The 16,555-nt window shown below is 50.4% G+C and overlaps 1 protein-coding gene across 1 annotated transcript in view; it reads right to left on the bottom strand.

The window, feature by feature from the left end:
* RPAP1 (RNA polymerase II associated protein 1) overlaps positions 1–16,546 on the bottom strand; it is a 25,954-nt gene extending 9,408 nt beyond the window's left edge. The window contains exons 1-22 of the mRNA XM_006778069.2: positions 16,299–16,546; positions 15,429–15,685; positions 14,976–15,124; positions 14,613–14,702; positions 14,064–14,184; positions 13,300–13,521; positions 11,513–11,692; positions 10,475–10,590; positions 10,102–10,200; positions 9,190–9,291; positions 8,381–8,548; positions 7,681–7,863; positions 7,422–7,556; positions 7,159–7,329; positions 6,514–6,671; positions 5,785–5,942; positions 5,430–5,632; positions 4,893–5,002; positions 4,499–4,694; positions 4,137–4,289; positions 3,773–3,915; positions 2,334–3,090 (exon numbers count right to left, since the gene is read on the bottom strand). Coding sequence (XP_006778132.1) covers positions 2,334–3,090; positions 3,773–3,915; positions 4,137–4,289; positions 4,499–4,694; positions 4,893–5,002; positions 5,430–5,632; positions 5,785–5,942; positions 6,514–6,671; positions 7,159–7,329; positions 7,422–7,556; positions 7,681–7,863; positions 8,381–8,548; positions 9,190–9,291; positions 10,102–10,200; positions 10,475–10,590; positions 11,513–11,692; positions 13,300–13,521; positions 14,064–14,184; positions 14,613–14,702; positions 14,976–15,124; positions 15,429–15,609 — 3,795 coding nt within the window. The 5' untranslated portion in view covers positions 15,610–15,685; positions 16,299–16,546. The remainder of the gene's footprint in view (positions 1–2,333; positions 3,091–3,772; positions 3,916–4,136; positions 4,290–4,498; positions 4,695–4,892; positions 5,003–5,429; positions 5,633–5,784; positions 5,943–6,513; positions 6,672–7,158; positions 7,330–7,421; positions 7,557–7,680; positions 7,864–8,380; positions 8,549–9,189; positions 9,292–10,101; positions 10,201–10,474; positions 10,591–11,512; positions 11,693–13,299; positions 13,522–14,063; positions 14,185–14,612; positions 14,703–14,975; positions 15,125–15,428; positions 15,686–16,298) is intronic.
* Between the last annotated feature and the right edge of the window lie 9 nt (positions 16,547–16,555).

The following is a 16,555-nucleotide window of genomic DNA, read 5'->3' as shown; positions in this document are numbered from 1 at the left end:
CCTTCCTCTCTGAGATCAACAAAAGTATATTTAAAAAAACCAAACAACTTTCAGCCTGCTGGTGTGGCTCAGTGGTTGAGTGTCAACCTAAGAATCAAGTCCCATTTCGATTCCCAGTCATGGCACAGGCCCAGGTTGTGGGCTCAATCGCCAGTAGGGGGTATGCCAGAGACAGCCAATCAATGATTCTCTCATCATTGATGTTTCTATCTCTCCCTTTCTCTCTGAAATAAATAAAAATATATTTTAAACAAAAACAAACCCAAAAATTTTCAAAATGTCATGTTCAACCACTCAATTATATTACCAAACCTTTCAGTCCTGGCTGGTGTGACTCAGTTGGAGCGACATCTTGTATACTGGTTCGATTAGTGAGGCAACCAATCGCTGTTTTTCTCTCTCCCTTTCTCACTCTCAAATCAATAAAAACATATCCACTGGTGAGGATTGAAAAAAATATCTCTCATTAAAACTTTTTAAAATTCATTATTTTTATTGATTTTTAGAGAGGAAGGGAGAGGGAGAGAGACATCAATGTGAGAGCATATCACTGATCAGCTGCCTCTTGCACACCCCCTACTGGGGATCCAGTCTGCCACCTGGGCATGTGTCCTGACCAGGAATCAAAAAGGCAACCATTCTGTGCACAGGACCATGCCCAACCAACCGAGCCACACTGGCCAGGGCTCTCATTAAACCTTCCAAGAATCCATGCTCTTGGACTAGTAATTCTCTTTCTAAAAAATTATTCTTGCCTTGGCCAGTGTGGATGGGTTGGAGCAACGTCCCATACACTAAAAGGTGGTGGGTTTGATTTCCAGTCAGAGCACATATCCAAGTTGCAGATGTGACTCCCAGTTGAGGTGCATGTGGGAGGCAACCAACAGATGTTTCTCTCTCTCCCTTCCTCTCTTAAAAAAATAAAATGATTCTTAATTCTGTGCAGAAATTATGAGAGAGAAAGCTGTCATAGTGTTTATCATAAAGTTACTTAAAATAGCAAAAATCAGAAACAACTTTAATGGGTTCCGATAAAATAAAGTGGGGTACACAATGAATTATTATATAATAACAAATGTTGATTTCTTAGAATATTTATTTATTTATTTTTATTTTTAAATATTTTTTATTGATTTTTTACAGAGAAGAAGGGAGAGAGATAGAGAGTGAGAAACATCGATGAGAGAGAAACATCGATCAGCTGCCTCCTGCACACCTCCCACTGGGGATGTTCCTGCAACCAAGGTATATGCCATTGACCGGAATCGAACCTCGGACCCTCCAGTCCGCAGGCTGGCGCTCTATCCACTGAGCCAAACCAGTTAGGGCTTCTTAGAATATTTAATGATGTGGAAATGCTTATTATGTAATCATAAGAAAACATGCAGTGATCCCAATTTTATAAAAACATATATGCATATAAAGAAGACTAGAAAAAGATAAATAAAAATCAAAAGTTACCACTGAACAGTGGGATTATGCACATTAAGAACATTTAGGTGCCCAGCTGGTGTGGCTCACGGTTCGATTCCCAGTCAGGGCATCTGCCCAGGTTGTGGGCTCAATCCCCAGTGTGAGGTGTGCAGGAGGCAGCCAATCAATGATTCTCTCATCACTGACATTTCCATTGCTCTCTCCCTCTCCTTTCCTCTCTGAAATCAATAAAAATATACATTAAAGAATTATTTTTTTAAAAAGGTAATGTTCTTTCTATGTAAAATATATTCATATTTTATATACATATGTGAAATATATTTATATACTAAAATATTTCTATTTTAAGTTTATCAGAATGTTATAATGAAAATTTAAAAACCAAATTAAAAAAAAAGCTCTTTACAGTTTATAAATTTAACTCCTTACGCTGATATATTTGAGGCCCTCTTAAGACTTTATTAGCTTTGTTTCCAACAGGTTTCCAAACTTAAATCTGTTCTAGACTCCTTCCTTGTCCCAGGCCCTGTCATATTACTCTTTGCCTCTGAGCTTTTGCTCATGCTGTTCCACTAGGTAAATTCCTGGTCAATGCTAGGTCAATTGCCAATTCTTTCACAAAGCCTTCTCCTTATGGGAAGCCAACTTTCCATTCTCTGAATCCTGACTTAGCACCTAAAATCTGAATAATTTAGAACTACCTTGGGATTTAGGACATCTCTTACCTAGATCATAGCACCTCATGAGTAAGAAGCTGTGTCTTGAACAAACATCTACTATACGCCAGATACCACATTAAACCCTTTTCATGGATTCTCACCAAAGCTTCCCACTGTCACAGTCGCTCCCAAAGCCCAGTGTGGATGCCCATGGTAGGCTCTGCTGGGCTGAGAAAGTACCTGGGTCAGAGGCAGGCCCAGAGCTCGCAAGGCTCCCACGTGCTCCCCAAAGAGGGCAAGGCGAAAGGTGACGCTGAACCGACGCTGCAGGGGAAGGAGTACCAGAGCCCCGAAGAGGTGGTCCCCAAAAGACACAGCCTCAAAATGCTCCAGGAAGTTGGCATAGAGGTCAGGGAACGATGTCAGGCCAGGAAGTGGACAATCCAGGTTGAGGTTTGGCAGGACCTCAGGCTGGCAGAGCCGGGCCAGAAGGGCTGCCACCAGACGCTGTATTGGGGTCTCCCGGAACAGTTCACTGTCTACCAGGAACACACACATGAGCCGTGCCAGGCGGGCACCAGGAGGCACAGCCCAGAGGGCCTGGGGGCGCCAGCTCTCCAGGACTAGCACCCACTGCAGGGCCCGCATGGCTGTGCCCACAGTGTCAGCAGGAGGGAGCCCCGAGGGGGTGTCGGAGGCCCGGTGGTAGAGGTGGATCAAGGGCAGGAAAGGCCAGTCAGTGGGCAGCAGAGGCTCCTTAGGCAAGGGGAGCAGCAGAGCTGGGACTTGCTGTAGCTCCCCTCGGTACAAGGCCTGAGAAGCTAGCAGGCTGGCTCGGGTCAGGGAGCAGTGGGTCAGGTAGCAGCTGCGAATGCTGGGGAGGTCCTGGCAGGCCTGAGCCAGCAGAGCCCCTCGCCCACAGCCAGGGTCCCTGCTGTTCCCTAAGGATAGCTGGTCCGAGAAGTCGGCTGCCTCTGGACCCCCTGATGCGCTTTCCCTGTAACAGAACCCAAAAGTTAAAAATAACGGCTGGAACCACAGCACCCTGAAGGCCATGCCAGCTTCCCAGGGCTTCCCAGAGGTTCCTAGGTCTTCCCAGTTCCCCTGACACCCCTTCATGTGTGTGTGGCAGTTTGGAGGATGGACACTAGGGCCGGCTGCCTAGGTGCAAGTTTACAGAACTTCTCTGTACCTCCGTTTCCTCATAGTAAAATGGTGATAATAGTAATGCTAATCTACTTATTGGGGGGATCACTTTGTAAGGTGTGTAAATTTCTAATCACTATGTTTCACACATGAATCGAATATAATATTGTATGTCAACTGTAATTGAAAAATAATTTAAAAAAACAGTAATACCTAGCTCATGGTATGGGTAAAATGCTTAAAATATAGTCAAATACTTAAAGGAATACCAGACACAAAGTAAGCACTCGTAACTGTTGGCTATTACATGTGTATACTTATTTATACACAGTCACGCTGAAGTCTCATAATTCTCTAATGTGGTTATCCCCAACCTCATTTTACTGATGAGAAAATGGAAGCTCAGACAGGTTAAGGGTAATCCATGAAAGAAAGAGAACTAAGCCCAGGTCTCCTGTTTCCAATTTAAGGCTGCTCTGTCAGTAACCACGGTACTCATCTCAAAGGGCTGATGCCACCAACTCTGGACTTACGGGAGGAACTCCAGCCGGAATACAAAGCTCAGCAGTAGCTCATGGGCAAGGTGCTCGCTTCCAGGCAGCAGCCGGCTCAGCAGAGCCAAGGCCATGCCATGATGGAGGGCAGCATTGGTGGCCGGCACTGGCTGGAATGTTGCCTGTGGACAGATGGTGGGGGGCTCAAGGGTTGAGAAGGGGGCAAAGCAAAGAGAAGTGAGGATGAGGACATAAGCAAAGAGGATATATGCTGAAGGGCGTGTCTGGAGGAAAGTAGAAACTGCATTGCCTGCCAGGAGCAGCACAGGTTCCATAGTAGAAGAATGCAGACAATGTGGGGCAGAGGGAGTAGATAGCGGGGTAGGGGATTGGGGGTACCTACTGCTCTCTGAGCCAGGGCGAGTGCCAGGTACTGCAGGTGGTACTCGTGTCGCAGGGCCCACACAGAGAAGGGTGTGAGGAGCGGGGCAGCCGCAGGAACCACACATTGGAGGAAGTACCTCTGGAGTCCGGGGGCAGCCAACACAGCAGCCAGCTGAGGAAACGCAAGCTTGTTCAGATTTAGAAGGTGACTCTGATCTCTTCTGGGGGTCCCCAGGTGGCGCTTTCTCCCCAGCCAAACTCAGAAAAATGGGTGCTGGCAGAAGAGGCCTCCTTTTCCCAAGGTGCGCCCTCCCCACTTTCTTTCTGACTCCTGGCATCTTGGCCCCCTGCCTGGAATCTAACCAGGTGCGCAGGGCTCACCTGGCCACATAGCCCCTTGTGGATCCGGGCCAGGGTGTTGAAAAGAGTGAGGAGGGAAGTGAGGACCGGGAAGGGTGAGGCTGAGCCAGCCAGACTGAAAGGGGGGCAACCTCCCGTGCAGCCCAGTGACACGAGGCTGGGCAGAGCTTCAGGGACCGGAGCACAGGACTGTGGGTTGCAGAGAGGAGAGCAGCGCCTGAGGCAGAATAGAGAAATTGAGAGGGCTGGCCAGTGCAGACCAGTGCCCACCTTCCTGCGTCCCCACTGAGGCCTGATAGGGAGCCAGGTTTCCCTCAGGCTGAGGGCTTCCACCTGAGATGGACCAGGGAGGTATACCCCGGAATCCCACAAGGAGAACAAATGCCTCCCCCACAACTACACACACAGTACATACCCAAGGGAATCCCACAGGCTGCCCAACGTGGGCTGGCTCAGCAGGGGCAGTAGTAGCTCCTCCGACAGGCGCTCCATGTCCTGAAGCCAATCCCCTGGGCACAAGTCTGGCTGGAGGACCAAGGGGCTCACTGAGCTGACAGCCCAGGACACCCATTTTCCTAGACCCTGGGTACCCAGGCCGAGTCCATAATTCCAAGAGCCAAAGAGTCAGTGTTCGGAGGTGTCTGCCTTCTGACTCTTGTGGAGGGAGAAGACCCTGGGGTTGCTCTGGCCTCTGCTGAGAGGGGTCCTGAGAGAGCACAAAGGCTCCGTGGAGGCTGAGCTGCTGCTAGCGGTTCTCTGGCCCCCACCGACATGGCTTTTGGAAGTCCACTGAGTATGGAGGTGGAAAGAGAATGAAAGGTAGGAAGGAAAAGGTAGAGTAGGAAGATGTGGGAATGGGGAGCAGGAGTGGATTGGTGTGTGTGTGTGGGGGGGGTGTTAAGACTGAGGCAGGCACCCAGGGCATGGTGGGAGGCAGGCGGGCAGCACTTACCTGCTGGCTCCAGGTCTGGTAGTAGGCATCTAGGAAGAGCAAGCAGGCAGTGGGCACTGGGCCCAGAGCATGCCACATCTCAAGTCTGGGCAGCAACTTCAAGGTCTGTCTTAGACATGGCTCCACAAGAGGCTTGAGCCCAGACACCTGTGTCCAAGTGATCAAGGAAGGGGTGGCCGACAGACTAGCCTCAGCCGAGTCACGACAGGAATGGCAAAAGGGGCCACAGTGAGGATCTGACTGCCTGAACACCCCTCTAAGCTCTAGCCACCCTTTCCCTGGGGAGGAACTCTCCTGCCTGTCCCAGAGTTCCTGGCAGGAGGTCTCTTCTGGCAGCTGAGGGCTGTAACCTACCTGCTGGGTTGCAGGGCAGTGCTGCTGGCTGCCAAGGTCAGCTGGGTGAGGACAGTGAGCAATGAGGCTATCCGCTGCATGGACAGGGGCTGCGGGAGGTGAGTGCTGAGCTCCTTAGGCATGACCTGCAGGGCCTGAATCAGCACTGGGTATAGCTCCCTGGGGAGAACAATGACTGCCTCTCAGTGTAGAAGAGAGAGAGAGATGTAAGATACAAGGCAGGCCTGCCCCAGAGCTCTGCAGTACAGTTAAGGAGGACCAGAAGGGAGAGGCCCCGGTCTGGGTAATCCTGGGAGATTTCAAGAGGGGTTCGATTCCGGTCAAGGGCATGTACCTTGGTTGCGGGCACATCCCCAGTAGGAGATGTGCAGGGGGCAGCTGATCGATGTTTCTCTGTCATCACTGATGTTTCTAACTCTCTATCTCTCTCCCTTCCTCTCTGTAAAAAATCAATAAAATGTATTTTTAAAAAAAAAAGAGGGAAGGGAAGGTGGGGGCTGAATGGAAGGAGGCAGCCCTTCAAGGCTTTCTCCCAATAGGGGGAAATCTGATCTACCCAACAGCACAGAATTTGCTCCCCTCTCCCCTGGTTGGTCATTACTCCCAGAATCCCTCTTCCTCATTTTCAGCCTCCCTCCAAGCTTGAAACCTTGGGCAAGGTTGAGTCAGGTTAGGCAAGAGTGCAGAATGGGAGAGGTCTCCCAGGGAGCCTACCTCTTGTCCTCCTCACCTGTAAAGGTCACAGCCCTGGCCATAGGAGGCTGCTACAGCCCACAGGCGGAAGGACTCCGTGATCAGCATCTCAGCTTCCTCTGGGGGCAAGGCCAGTTCCTGAGGAGCCTCAGCTATAAAGCGGCACAGGCAGCTCCGGAGATCAAAACTACTCAGCTGAGGGTGGACAGGAAGCCTGGGGATCAGGATCAGCTGGGAGTCTCAAGTAACCTCAGGTCCTCTCACTATGGAGATGGACTCAACGTAGCCCTGTTCCCGGCCCCTCTGGTTCCATTGCTCCGGGCCAGGGTGACACTGTCGCATCTGCCCCCTCCCACCTTCCCCCTTCCTCTCCTTTTTAGCAAGCACATGCTGGTCACCTTCTCTAGGGCTGCATGGCTAGGGGTGTTGTGTGCGTTATCTGTGTGTGGCTCTTCTGGCCTGGGAGCCCTCCCTTCACATGAGAACAGAGTAGGCCTACAGGATACACTGGGCTCCAGCTGATTAGGTTCCTGACTGGTGATTTTTGTTGCATTTCTAAGCAATTGGATCAAGATAAAGAAATATGGCATGAGCAGGCCTCTCAGAGTCCAGTGGCCATGCTTAGCCTTAGCCCGGCACTGTCCTGAGGACCACCCCCACCCCCGCCCCGCGTCCTGCTTACCAGCCGGGCAGCAATGTTTCTACCAGCTGAGGCTAAGACACGAAGTAGTTTCATAGCAGCTGCACAGGGTACGTGGTGTAAACTGGGGGTAGGCCCCACCCCAACAGGGGACCAGCTGGTGGGCAGGAACTCTCGAACTATGGTCTCTATCAGCCGAGGACACTCCAGGACCTGTGGGGAACAGGAGGAAAGGGAGGCAGGGAGGCTGAGGGTCAAGACTAGGCCCGGCTGGACTCCTTTCCCATTCTGTCTCCGTTTCTCACCCTTGTGGCTGACTCCAGGGAGTGCCGGGCCAGGCGGATGAGCACTGCCAGGATGTCAAGGACCACGGAAGGTCCTGGGCAGGTCACCTCCAGCACATAGCGCAGCCGAGGCAGCAGATTGGTGGCCAGAAGCCCCTGGGGATGAGAGAGAAATCCACTGCCAAATGCAGCTGGGCCCCAGGCCTTGGTGACCCCTCTTGCCTGACATGTGCATGCCCTCGAGGTCACGGGACAGATGCAGCTGTCCCAGCAGCTTTACCTTGATGACATCATGTCGGGCCAGGTCAGATGGAGGCTGGTTTCTTTCCTCAGGGCTCTTCCTTTTTGCTTTTTCTCCTGAGGGCTCTTCATCTTCTTCCTCATCGTCCTTGTCCTCCTGTGTGGGCATCAGCGGGAACACCATAGCTCCATGGTACCAGGAGAAGGTGCTGTCGAGGAGTTCCTGCCAGAGGAAAGGGAATGGGGTAGGAAGAAGAAGGAGTCAAGCAGGAAATGGGCCCAGGAATAGAGAGTGGCACCATCCACAAATAAGAGAAGGGCATCCTGGCCGGTATGACTCTCTGGATAGAGCATCGGCCCATGCACTGAAGGGTGGCGGGTTAGATTCCTGATCAAGGGATTTACCTGGGTTTGATCCTTGCCTAGTTGGGGCATGAGCAGGAGGCAACCAATCGATATGTCTCTCTCACATTGATGTTTCTCTCTCTCTTTCTCTCTCTCTCATCATTTCCTTCCACTCTCTCTAGAACTCAATGAGAAAAATATCCTTGGGTGAGACTAACAAAACAAAACAAAGCAAAAAAAAGAAGAAGAGCAAGACTCCAGGCTTTGTGGCCTTTAAAAGAAGATGGTGATGCTGCTATCCCACCCTCTGCTCTGCCTGGAGCACAAGGAGGGCACGCCCACAGGAACAGTAGGGACCCTGATATCTCAAAGCCCCATTCTTATCCCTGTTGTACCTCATCTCCAGGAGCCACCAGCAGAGCTCGAAGAGCATGGGCAGCAGCTGCGATGACCCCATCCACTCTATCGTCCAGGGAGAAGCGTAGCAGGAAAAGGAAACCAGCATCCAAAAGAAGGCGCAGGACACTGCCCACGAGCTGGTCCCCAAACTCACCAGCCTGGGCCTGGGAGAAGGAGGAGAAAAGCTTGCAGGGGGAAGTTACAGAGTCTTTGTCCTAACTAGGGTGGGAAACCTTTTTCCGCCATGGGCCATTTGGGTATTTATAACATCATTCGCAGGCCACACAAAATTACCAATTGAAAATTACCCTTGCCCTAGCTGGTTTGGCTCTGTGGTTAGAGCATCAGCCCGCAGACTGAAGGGTTGCAGGTTCGATTCTGGTCAAGGGCATGTACTTTGACCTCAGTTGAAGGCTTGACCTCTGCCTGTGTCAGGGCACATGTTGGAGGCAACCAATCGATGTGTCTCTCTCACATCGATGTTTCTCTCTCTGTGACTCTCCCCCTCTCTTCCACTCTCTCTGAAAATCAATGGGAAAATATCCTAGGGTGAGGATTAACAACAACAACAAAATTAGCCTGCTATCTTTGGTCAAACATTTAATTAAATCACCCCTAACACCTGGGCAGGGCCAGACATTCCCCATCCCTGTCCTAAACCCTTCACTTTCCCATCGTTCCCAGTCTGACCCAGACAGCTGGTGTATGGACTACTGAGCCAGAGGGAAAAGCACAGGAAGTGGGAAGTCTTAAGATTGAGAGGTGAGGTGGGGGGCAGGAAGGACCAAGCCCGCAGTCCACTCACCCTGCTGATGATCTGGGCCAGCACATGCAGTGCTAGTGCTCTCTGCTGGGACACCTGGCTGCGTGTCAGGTGAAACAGCTCCTGCAGGGAGTACCCCGCTCTCTGGGGCAGGGACAAGAAGTCATAGAGTCAAGATACAGGGCAGCACCCCCCAACAAATACACAGGAACCCTTCTATGCCAAGCACTGAGTTAGAAGTCACGGGGAAGACAAAGATACACGATATCTCTCTCAATGGATCCTCAAACTGGTAAAGAAGGGAAGATAGGCATACAAATAACCACGACATAAAGCAGATTAGAAGGAAGATAATTAGTATTTACTTTGCAACCAGAGAACAAGAGAGAAAGAAGAGAAAACTGGAAAGTGCTGTGTTCTCGGTGGGTGCGCAGGGCTCCCATGGCCTGGCTGGGAACACAGGGTAAAGGCATTCGTTCCCAGAGCAGGCTCAGGAGCTGAGCCCTGGAGGTGCTTAAGCACAGGGTGTGTGTGGGGAGAGGGCAACAGAATGGTGCGGCGGGAGCCAGGGGGCAGGGACAGACTATGGAAGGGCTGCCTTATGGGGCTAAGGAGCCAGGAAACTTTCTAAGGCCTGAGCTGGGCCAGAGGAATCAGTGTGGCAGCCTCAAGAGGGATGGAATGGCATGGCATGGCAGAGAGAGTTGGAAGACATGGTGACTGAGCAGACAAGAGGGAGCAAGGCTCTTATCTAAGAAGCACCAAGAGGAAGGGAGAGAACTGGCAAGTTCTGGCAACTGACCGGAAAGTGAGGGAACGAGGGGAAAGACTGAGCTGAGAACCTGAATGGATGCCATGGGCCATGACCTGCAATAGCAGGTCCAAGGCATTGACCAGAGGTCCTTTTCCACGGTTGTCAAAAGCTGCACAGTCCTCCCTGGGCCCCACGATCACCTCTGCCTCCTCTCCATGGTGGTGCAGGCCCAGGTGGGTGGGCAGGTCCACATCTGGAGCCAGTAGTTCTCCTTGCAGACTGAATCGGGCCTGCATCCTCTAATGGGAAGAGAAAAGAGGTCCTTGGGCTGGGGCAGCAACTTCCCCACACCCACTCCTCACCTTCAACCCCAGGCCTCTTAGGTCTTAGGTCCTGGCTCTACTTCTGATTAGAAATGGGCTCCTCTGGCCTATGGTGCCAGGAAGGTGAGCAAGAAGAGGTGTTTCTCAAGCTCAAGGGAACAAAAGGGCCTGAGCTTGGGTTCTGGGTACAAGTGCCGCAGCTCCACTCTCACCCCAATCCACCCCTTGTAGGCCAGCCTGCGCCCCTCACCTCCTGCGTCTTCTGCCGCCGGAGTGGGGGCAGGTCCTGGGTCCAGTGGAGCTTGTCCAGCTCAACAGTGTCCATGTGCAGCCATTCCTTATGGGGGGCCACAGGCAGTGCCAGAGCTGGGGAGATGGAAGCAGTTCCCTAAGGGGCTCAGCTCAGTGAGGCACTGGGGTCCCAGTCTTCATCCTGGGAACTGGGCAAATGTCCTGTCCCCAATACGGCAGAACACACCTAGTCCCTGGGCTCTAGCCCCTAACTGACCCCAAGGATTCCTAGGGAGGGGAAAGGGAAGAGGAGGAGGTAAGAAGAGAAGAGAGAGGGAGCAGAGAAGGAAGGACCACATAAATCAGGGAAAACATAGTTCTTCACTGCCGAGTACCAACCTGTCACAGGAGCAGAGAAGTGGGGACAAGGAGTAGGGGGAGCTATCCTGCTTCAGGGAGGCAAGATACAAAAACACACACCAACAACCCCTTCCTTCCTCACCCCAACCCGCACCCAACCTGCTCATCCGGCCTGGAGCTCATCCAGGGGCAGGAGGTCCTGGCTCTCATAATTCAATTTCTTCTTTTGTTAATCACTAATGAAATAATCAAGTTCCTGGGAAATGAGTGCTCCCACTGGCCTCTCTGCTTCAGGTCTGGCATATTCATAAGACCTGCATCACTCTTCTCCCATCACCCTGGCCCTGCCATCTTCCCCCCAACGCTGAAAGCGGAGGCAGAAAACTGGGATGGATGGAACCACAGCTAGGGCAGCTATAGCTAAGGCAGGGAGATGGTCTGCTGGGGGAGGGGGCCAGTCCGCCATCACACGCTGCTGCCTTTTACCAGAAGGGGGAAGAGGAGAAGTAACAGGGCAGGAAAACAGGAAGCATGTGCAGAAAGAATATACATGTCAATAAATGAAGACAGATTTCAAGGAAATAATGAAGATTCATGTTAGATGTTCAAGGACGGAGACGATTCTCTTTTATCAAACGCCAGAAGGAATTCTTTCCTCTACTTTTATTCCCCAAAAGATGTCACCCCTTCTCCAAACCTGGGGTTCCTGGCTCAGGCTCATCTTCCTGCCTAGGCTCACTGGCAGAAGTTGGCATAATGGGCTCCTCTCCAGAGACCTCAACAGAGGGTCCTCCTGCCCTCTGCTCCTCGATGGCCTTTTCTTCCGCTTGCTCATGGGTATGGCTGCGAGACCTCAAGAAAGCAACCAAGCTGGGATCTAGAGGAGAGGGGGAGGGAAGAGAGGATGAAGGCAGACCTTCCCTAACCTCCTCTAGACCTGAAACCTGAATACTGCCTATAGGTGTCAAGACCAAGCCACTTCCCAGCCCTGGACTGAGGCCCCTGGGCTCTGGTGGGGCCTCAATGACCCATAACTATCACTGGAACCTGCCTGCACACTTGTAGCTAATTTATTTATGCACAAATATTCACTAAAAACCTAATATATGCTATGCTCTATATAGATGCTAGATATAGTTTTATTGATTGATTGATTTCAGAGAAAGAGAGAGATAAAACATCAATGATGAACCCAGCCAGTGTGGCTCAGTGGTTGAGTGTCGACCTATGAACCAGGAGGTCATGGTTCGATTCTAGTCAGGGCACATGCCCAGGTTGTGGGCTCAATCCCCAGTGGGGGTTTAGGGGGCATGCAGGAAGCAGCCAATCAATGATTCTTATCATTGATGTTTCTCTCTCTCTCTCTTCCTTCCTCTCTGAAATCAGTAAGAATATATTTTTAAAAAAAGAAACATCAATGATGAGAGAGAATCATCAATCAGCTGCCTCCTACACGCCCCACATCAGGGATAGAGTCTACAACCTGGGCATATGCCCTGACTAGGAATTGAACTGAGACCTCCTGGTTCATGGGTCGATGCTCAACAACTGAGCAGCACTGGCCAGGCTAGATATATAGTTTGGAATAAGACTGACTTGGTGCACAAAAACTAGGAGGGAGGAATAGTATAGTAGAGCATCATATAGTAGAGTGTACTGCAGCCATATTAGAGAACAGCTATAATACAGTGCCTGTTACACTAGGGTAGTACAATACACACAGCAGAGTGGTTAAGATCAGGGCCTGTGAAACCACATGGACCTGGGTTTATATCTCATCCATGTTCCTTAACAGCTATGTGATCTGGGGCAGAGTTTCTTAAAAATTGTTTTGGCCCTAGCCAGTTTGACTCAGTGGATAGAGCACTGGCCTACGGACTGAAGGGTCATCAGCTGCCTCCAGCACGCCCCCTACTGGAGATCAAGTCCACCACCCAAGCATGTGCCCTTGACCGAAATCGAACCCGGGACCCTTTAGTCCACAGGCCAACGCTCTGTCCACTGAGCCAAACCGGCTAGGGCTCATCTATGATGTTTCAACCTCTCTCTCCCTCTCCCTTCCTCTCTGAAATCAAGAAAAAATTTTTTTTAATATTTGTTTTTACTGGTTTATAAAATTTTTTATTGATTAATTTGAGAGAGAGAAACATCCATTTGTTGTTCCACTCATTTATGCATTCAATGATTGCTTCTTGTATGCACTTTGACCAGGGATTAAAACCATGACCTTGTGCATAAGGACGTTACTTTAACCGACTGAACAACCCGGCCGGGGCAAGTTCTTAAAATTTTGAGCCTCATGTTTTTTTCTTTTTGTTTTTTCCATAAGTAAGTGAGATTGGTACCACCCACCTCACAGGAACAGTTTGAGGACAGAACGATGGAAAGTCCTCAGCATAATGCCTGGCAATCACAGTAAGCTTGCCTCAGTGAGCAGCAGTCCCTCCCCAGCCCAGTCTCGGGAAGAAAGCCAGGTACCCATACCAAGCTGAGCCAGCAGCCTCTGCTGTTCCTGCAGGATCTCCTCAGGAGTCATAGCTTGCAGTCTTGCTATGTTCTCTTCATGGATGGTCTGGGCTTCCTGCTCAGCCTCCTGGTCCCTGAGCCCCGTTCCTGTGACCAGATGGGGTCCCTGGAAGTTCTGGCTGCCACGTGGAAGCTGGTGATCTTGCTCCCTGGGTGTGAGTGACTCACAGGTCACAGCCCCTGGAAGAAGTGTATGATCAGTTTCATTGCCTCGTACCAATTGGGCTGTCTGGCTCTCTTCTCCAATCCCATCAGGCCTGGAGAGAGATGGAGGCCCCAGAGCTTTCCTAGGCACAGAGCAGAGACCCCTACCTCCACCCCCTATTCATTCTTCCCCTTGGGACTTATATAAGAGGATTTCCCTTAGAAACATCGTACTTTCTGACCATGCTCTTAGATGTTCAGGCTGCATGTCAAGGGCATGCCACCAGCTCTTCCACTAGTAATTTGCATTATGAAAGGAATCTTGGCTTCTATCTTTATTTTATGGTCTTTGCCATTTCTATCCTCTTCCTTGGCCTGCTCTCTCCCTGCACCTAAGTCCCAGATGTGGACCAAAGCCACCCATATTCAATACTCAACATGATAATATAGGACAGCTTCTTCTTTAAATGGCTCAAATGCATTTCATATTTGAAGCAGGGAACATGTATATCCAAAGATCACTCTATTATCCTGCGTCACAAAAAAGCCAAGCTCATGTCTCTTCAACCCCAGCTCACCCTCTGGTCGGTCCTGGGCAGATACAACTCCTCTAACTGGTGGGATGCTGGCTTCAGATCCTCTCCTTGCTGCAATTTCCTGGGCAAAGATGCTTCTCTTACCAGATGTTGCTGGCTTCCTCTATGGGGCAAAAAGAAAACTCAGGTGACTGATATTCCTTACCCCATTCTCTTCTCAACCTCTTTATACTAGTCACTGGAACAAAGAGATAAAAGAAAATTGCTTGATTTCCAACGGTCACAACCCTAGTCCTCAGAAAAAGCAGGGCACTGTAAGAGTACAGGTCTTGAAGTCTGACAGACTTGGGTTGGATTTCCGACTCTTCTATCTATTAGATATATGGTGTTGAACAATTCATTTATCTTTTGAAAAAATGGGATAATGTTACTTACATTACATCGTTATTATGAGGATTAAATAAAGTACTTAATATGGTGCCACTTTAACAACAGAGGTGCTTATCATTATTAAGTTTCCCAATCTGCAGAAGATGCAGTAGGAAGTTCACTTGACTGTACCATAAGTACCATCTAAGGTTACCCGTTTACCTGTCTGTCCTGTGAGCGATGGAATACAGGGGGGAATGCGACACCACTGGGCACAGGCAGATTCACAGCCACTGAACTTGTATCTCGTTCCTGCGCAACAGAGGACAAAGGAGTGATGATATGGAGACTTCGCCAGGCTGGAGCCTATCCTAGTAGCCCCAGTTCTGTACAACTAGAATCTCACTCTATGAAGTGATAAACCCACCTTGCTTTTTAGGACACAGTGATCCCAAACCAGACCCCCACGTCACTGCAGGAGAATAAAGCCCCATCTTTTTAAATCACCCTTTACTCATAAGCCTCACCACCCCCACCCTTTGTGCCCCAGGATGCCTTGTCCCACTCAGTCAGGGTAAGACGCACAATAATCTTAGTCAAGACAGCAGTGATGTGCTGATCGTGCCTGTTCAGCCTCTCTTCAGGGTCCACATGGTCAGCCAGGGGATGGCCAGGGCTGGGCTTGGCTCTTTTCGGAGGAGCAGGAACCAAAGCTGGGGGCAAATCTGGGAGATCTGAGAAAAAAAAACAAGCCAGATATGAGGATACTCATACCTTCCCAGGTAGAGTCCGAAGGCTAGGGGAAAGCCAAAGAAAGAAAGTCTGCTACTGGGGAGCCCTGGCTCCCGCTGGGTCACCTTGGGCAAGATCTTGAACCTCTTTGAGCTTCAGTTTCTTCCTCTGTAAAATGGGGTGGCAGCCACAGAGGCTATGCAGTGCATGAAATAATAACGGGTAGAACCCAGCCACATCAGGAAGGGGAAGGAGACCTTGATGTTGTACCCTCTCCTCCTCAGCCTCACACACTCGGCTACTCACTGTCCAGCATCACCACATCCCGCTCATCCTGCAGCCGAGGCCGGTCCAGGTTGGCGCTGGCACCTCTCCTACGTTCATTCTTCACCAACTGCACTGCTGGGGCTGCACCAGCTGCAAGAAACTGACTCTGGAATCGCAGCAGGTCCACCTCCGACTCCCCTGGCTTTGGTCTCGACAGCATCTTGACACTCCAGCTGCCTCCCCAGTGCAACTCTTTCCAGCACTGCTTCCGTGTGGGGGCTCCCTCTCATTCACCCCTAAAAGCAATAAAGATGGGCCCTGTTTAAGGAACCCTGGTTCATTCATTGTGCATCCAAGACTTTTTCCTTGGATTCATGTCAGCTCATTCCCCCTCATTCGTGCCTATTGCCATTCCCTTCCCATGTATCCTTCGTTGATATCAGCCTAGCAACAGTATTTACTGGTAACAGGTCTTTTACAATCCGTGGGCGATAAAAGTCTGTTACAACCCGAGGGGAACTAAGGAAAATGCACCAGGAGCCAGTCAGACAAATGTCATAGCAGGGCGTGGGGACTCCATCAAACTGGAGCGAACAGGCCTGGACTAAGAGTACTGCATTAGTAAGACACTTTGGGCTGTAAAAGATATATATACATACATATATATGTAATTCTGGGTGTCGGGGAGATGGTGGGAGGGTGTTCTGAGTGTGCAGGCAAGAGACCATGAATCTTCCTCAAGTCTTAGAGAAAGCTCAGAAACTTGACAAAAATGTAAGTATAATCATGCTTTTAATACCCAAAATTTGGAAACAGGTATATATATATATATATATATATATAATTTGTATTTTTAGATGTTAGCAAATAACGATCAGAAAATGAAATTAAGAAAACAATTCTACTTACAATAGCACCAAAAATAATAAAATAGTTAAGAATAAACATCACCAAAGACACGTGTACACCGCGGGGCCCCACAGCGCCCCGTAGGGCTGTGCGGTCGCGCGTGCTCCTGGATCACCCGCGTCCGCAAAGAGAGATCACCGAGTGCCGGGCCGTGCTGCCGGGATGCAGGGCCGCTGCCGGGGATGCAGGGCCGCTGCTGGGATGCAGGGCCGCTGCCGGGATGCAGGGCCGCGCCCGGCCCGCCACCCCAGTGGCCG

Source organism: Myotis davidii, unplaced genomic scaffold, assembly GCF_000327345.1.
Source record: "Myotis davidii unplaced genomic scaffold, ASM32734v1 scaffold46, whole genome shotgun sequence".
NCBI lineage: Eukaryota > Metazoa > Chordata > Mammalia > Chiroptera > Vespertilionidae > Myotis > Myotis davidii.
Note: the sequence above shows the minus strand (reverse complement) of the source record. Positions and strands in the feature narration are given on the sequence as shown.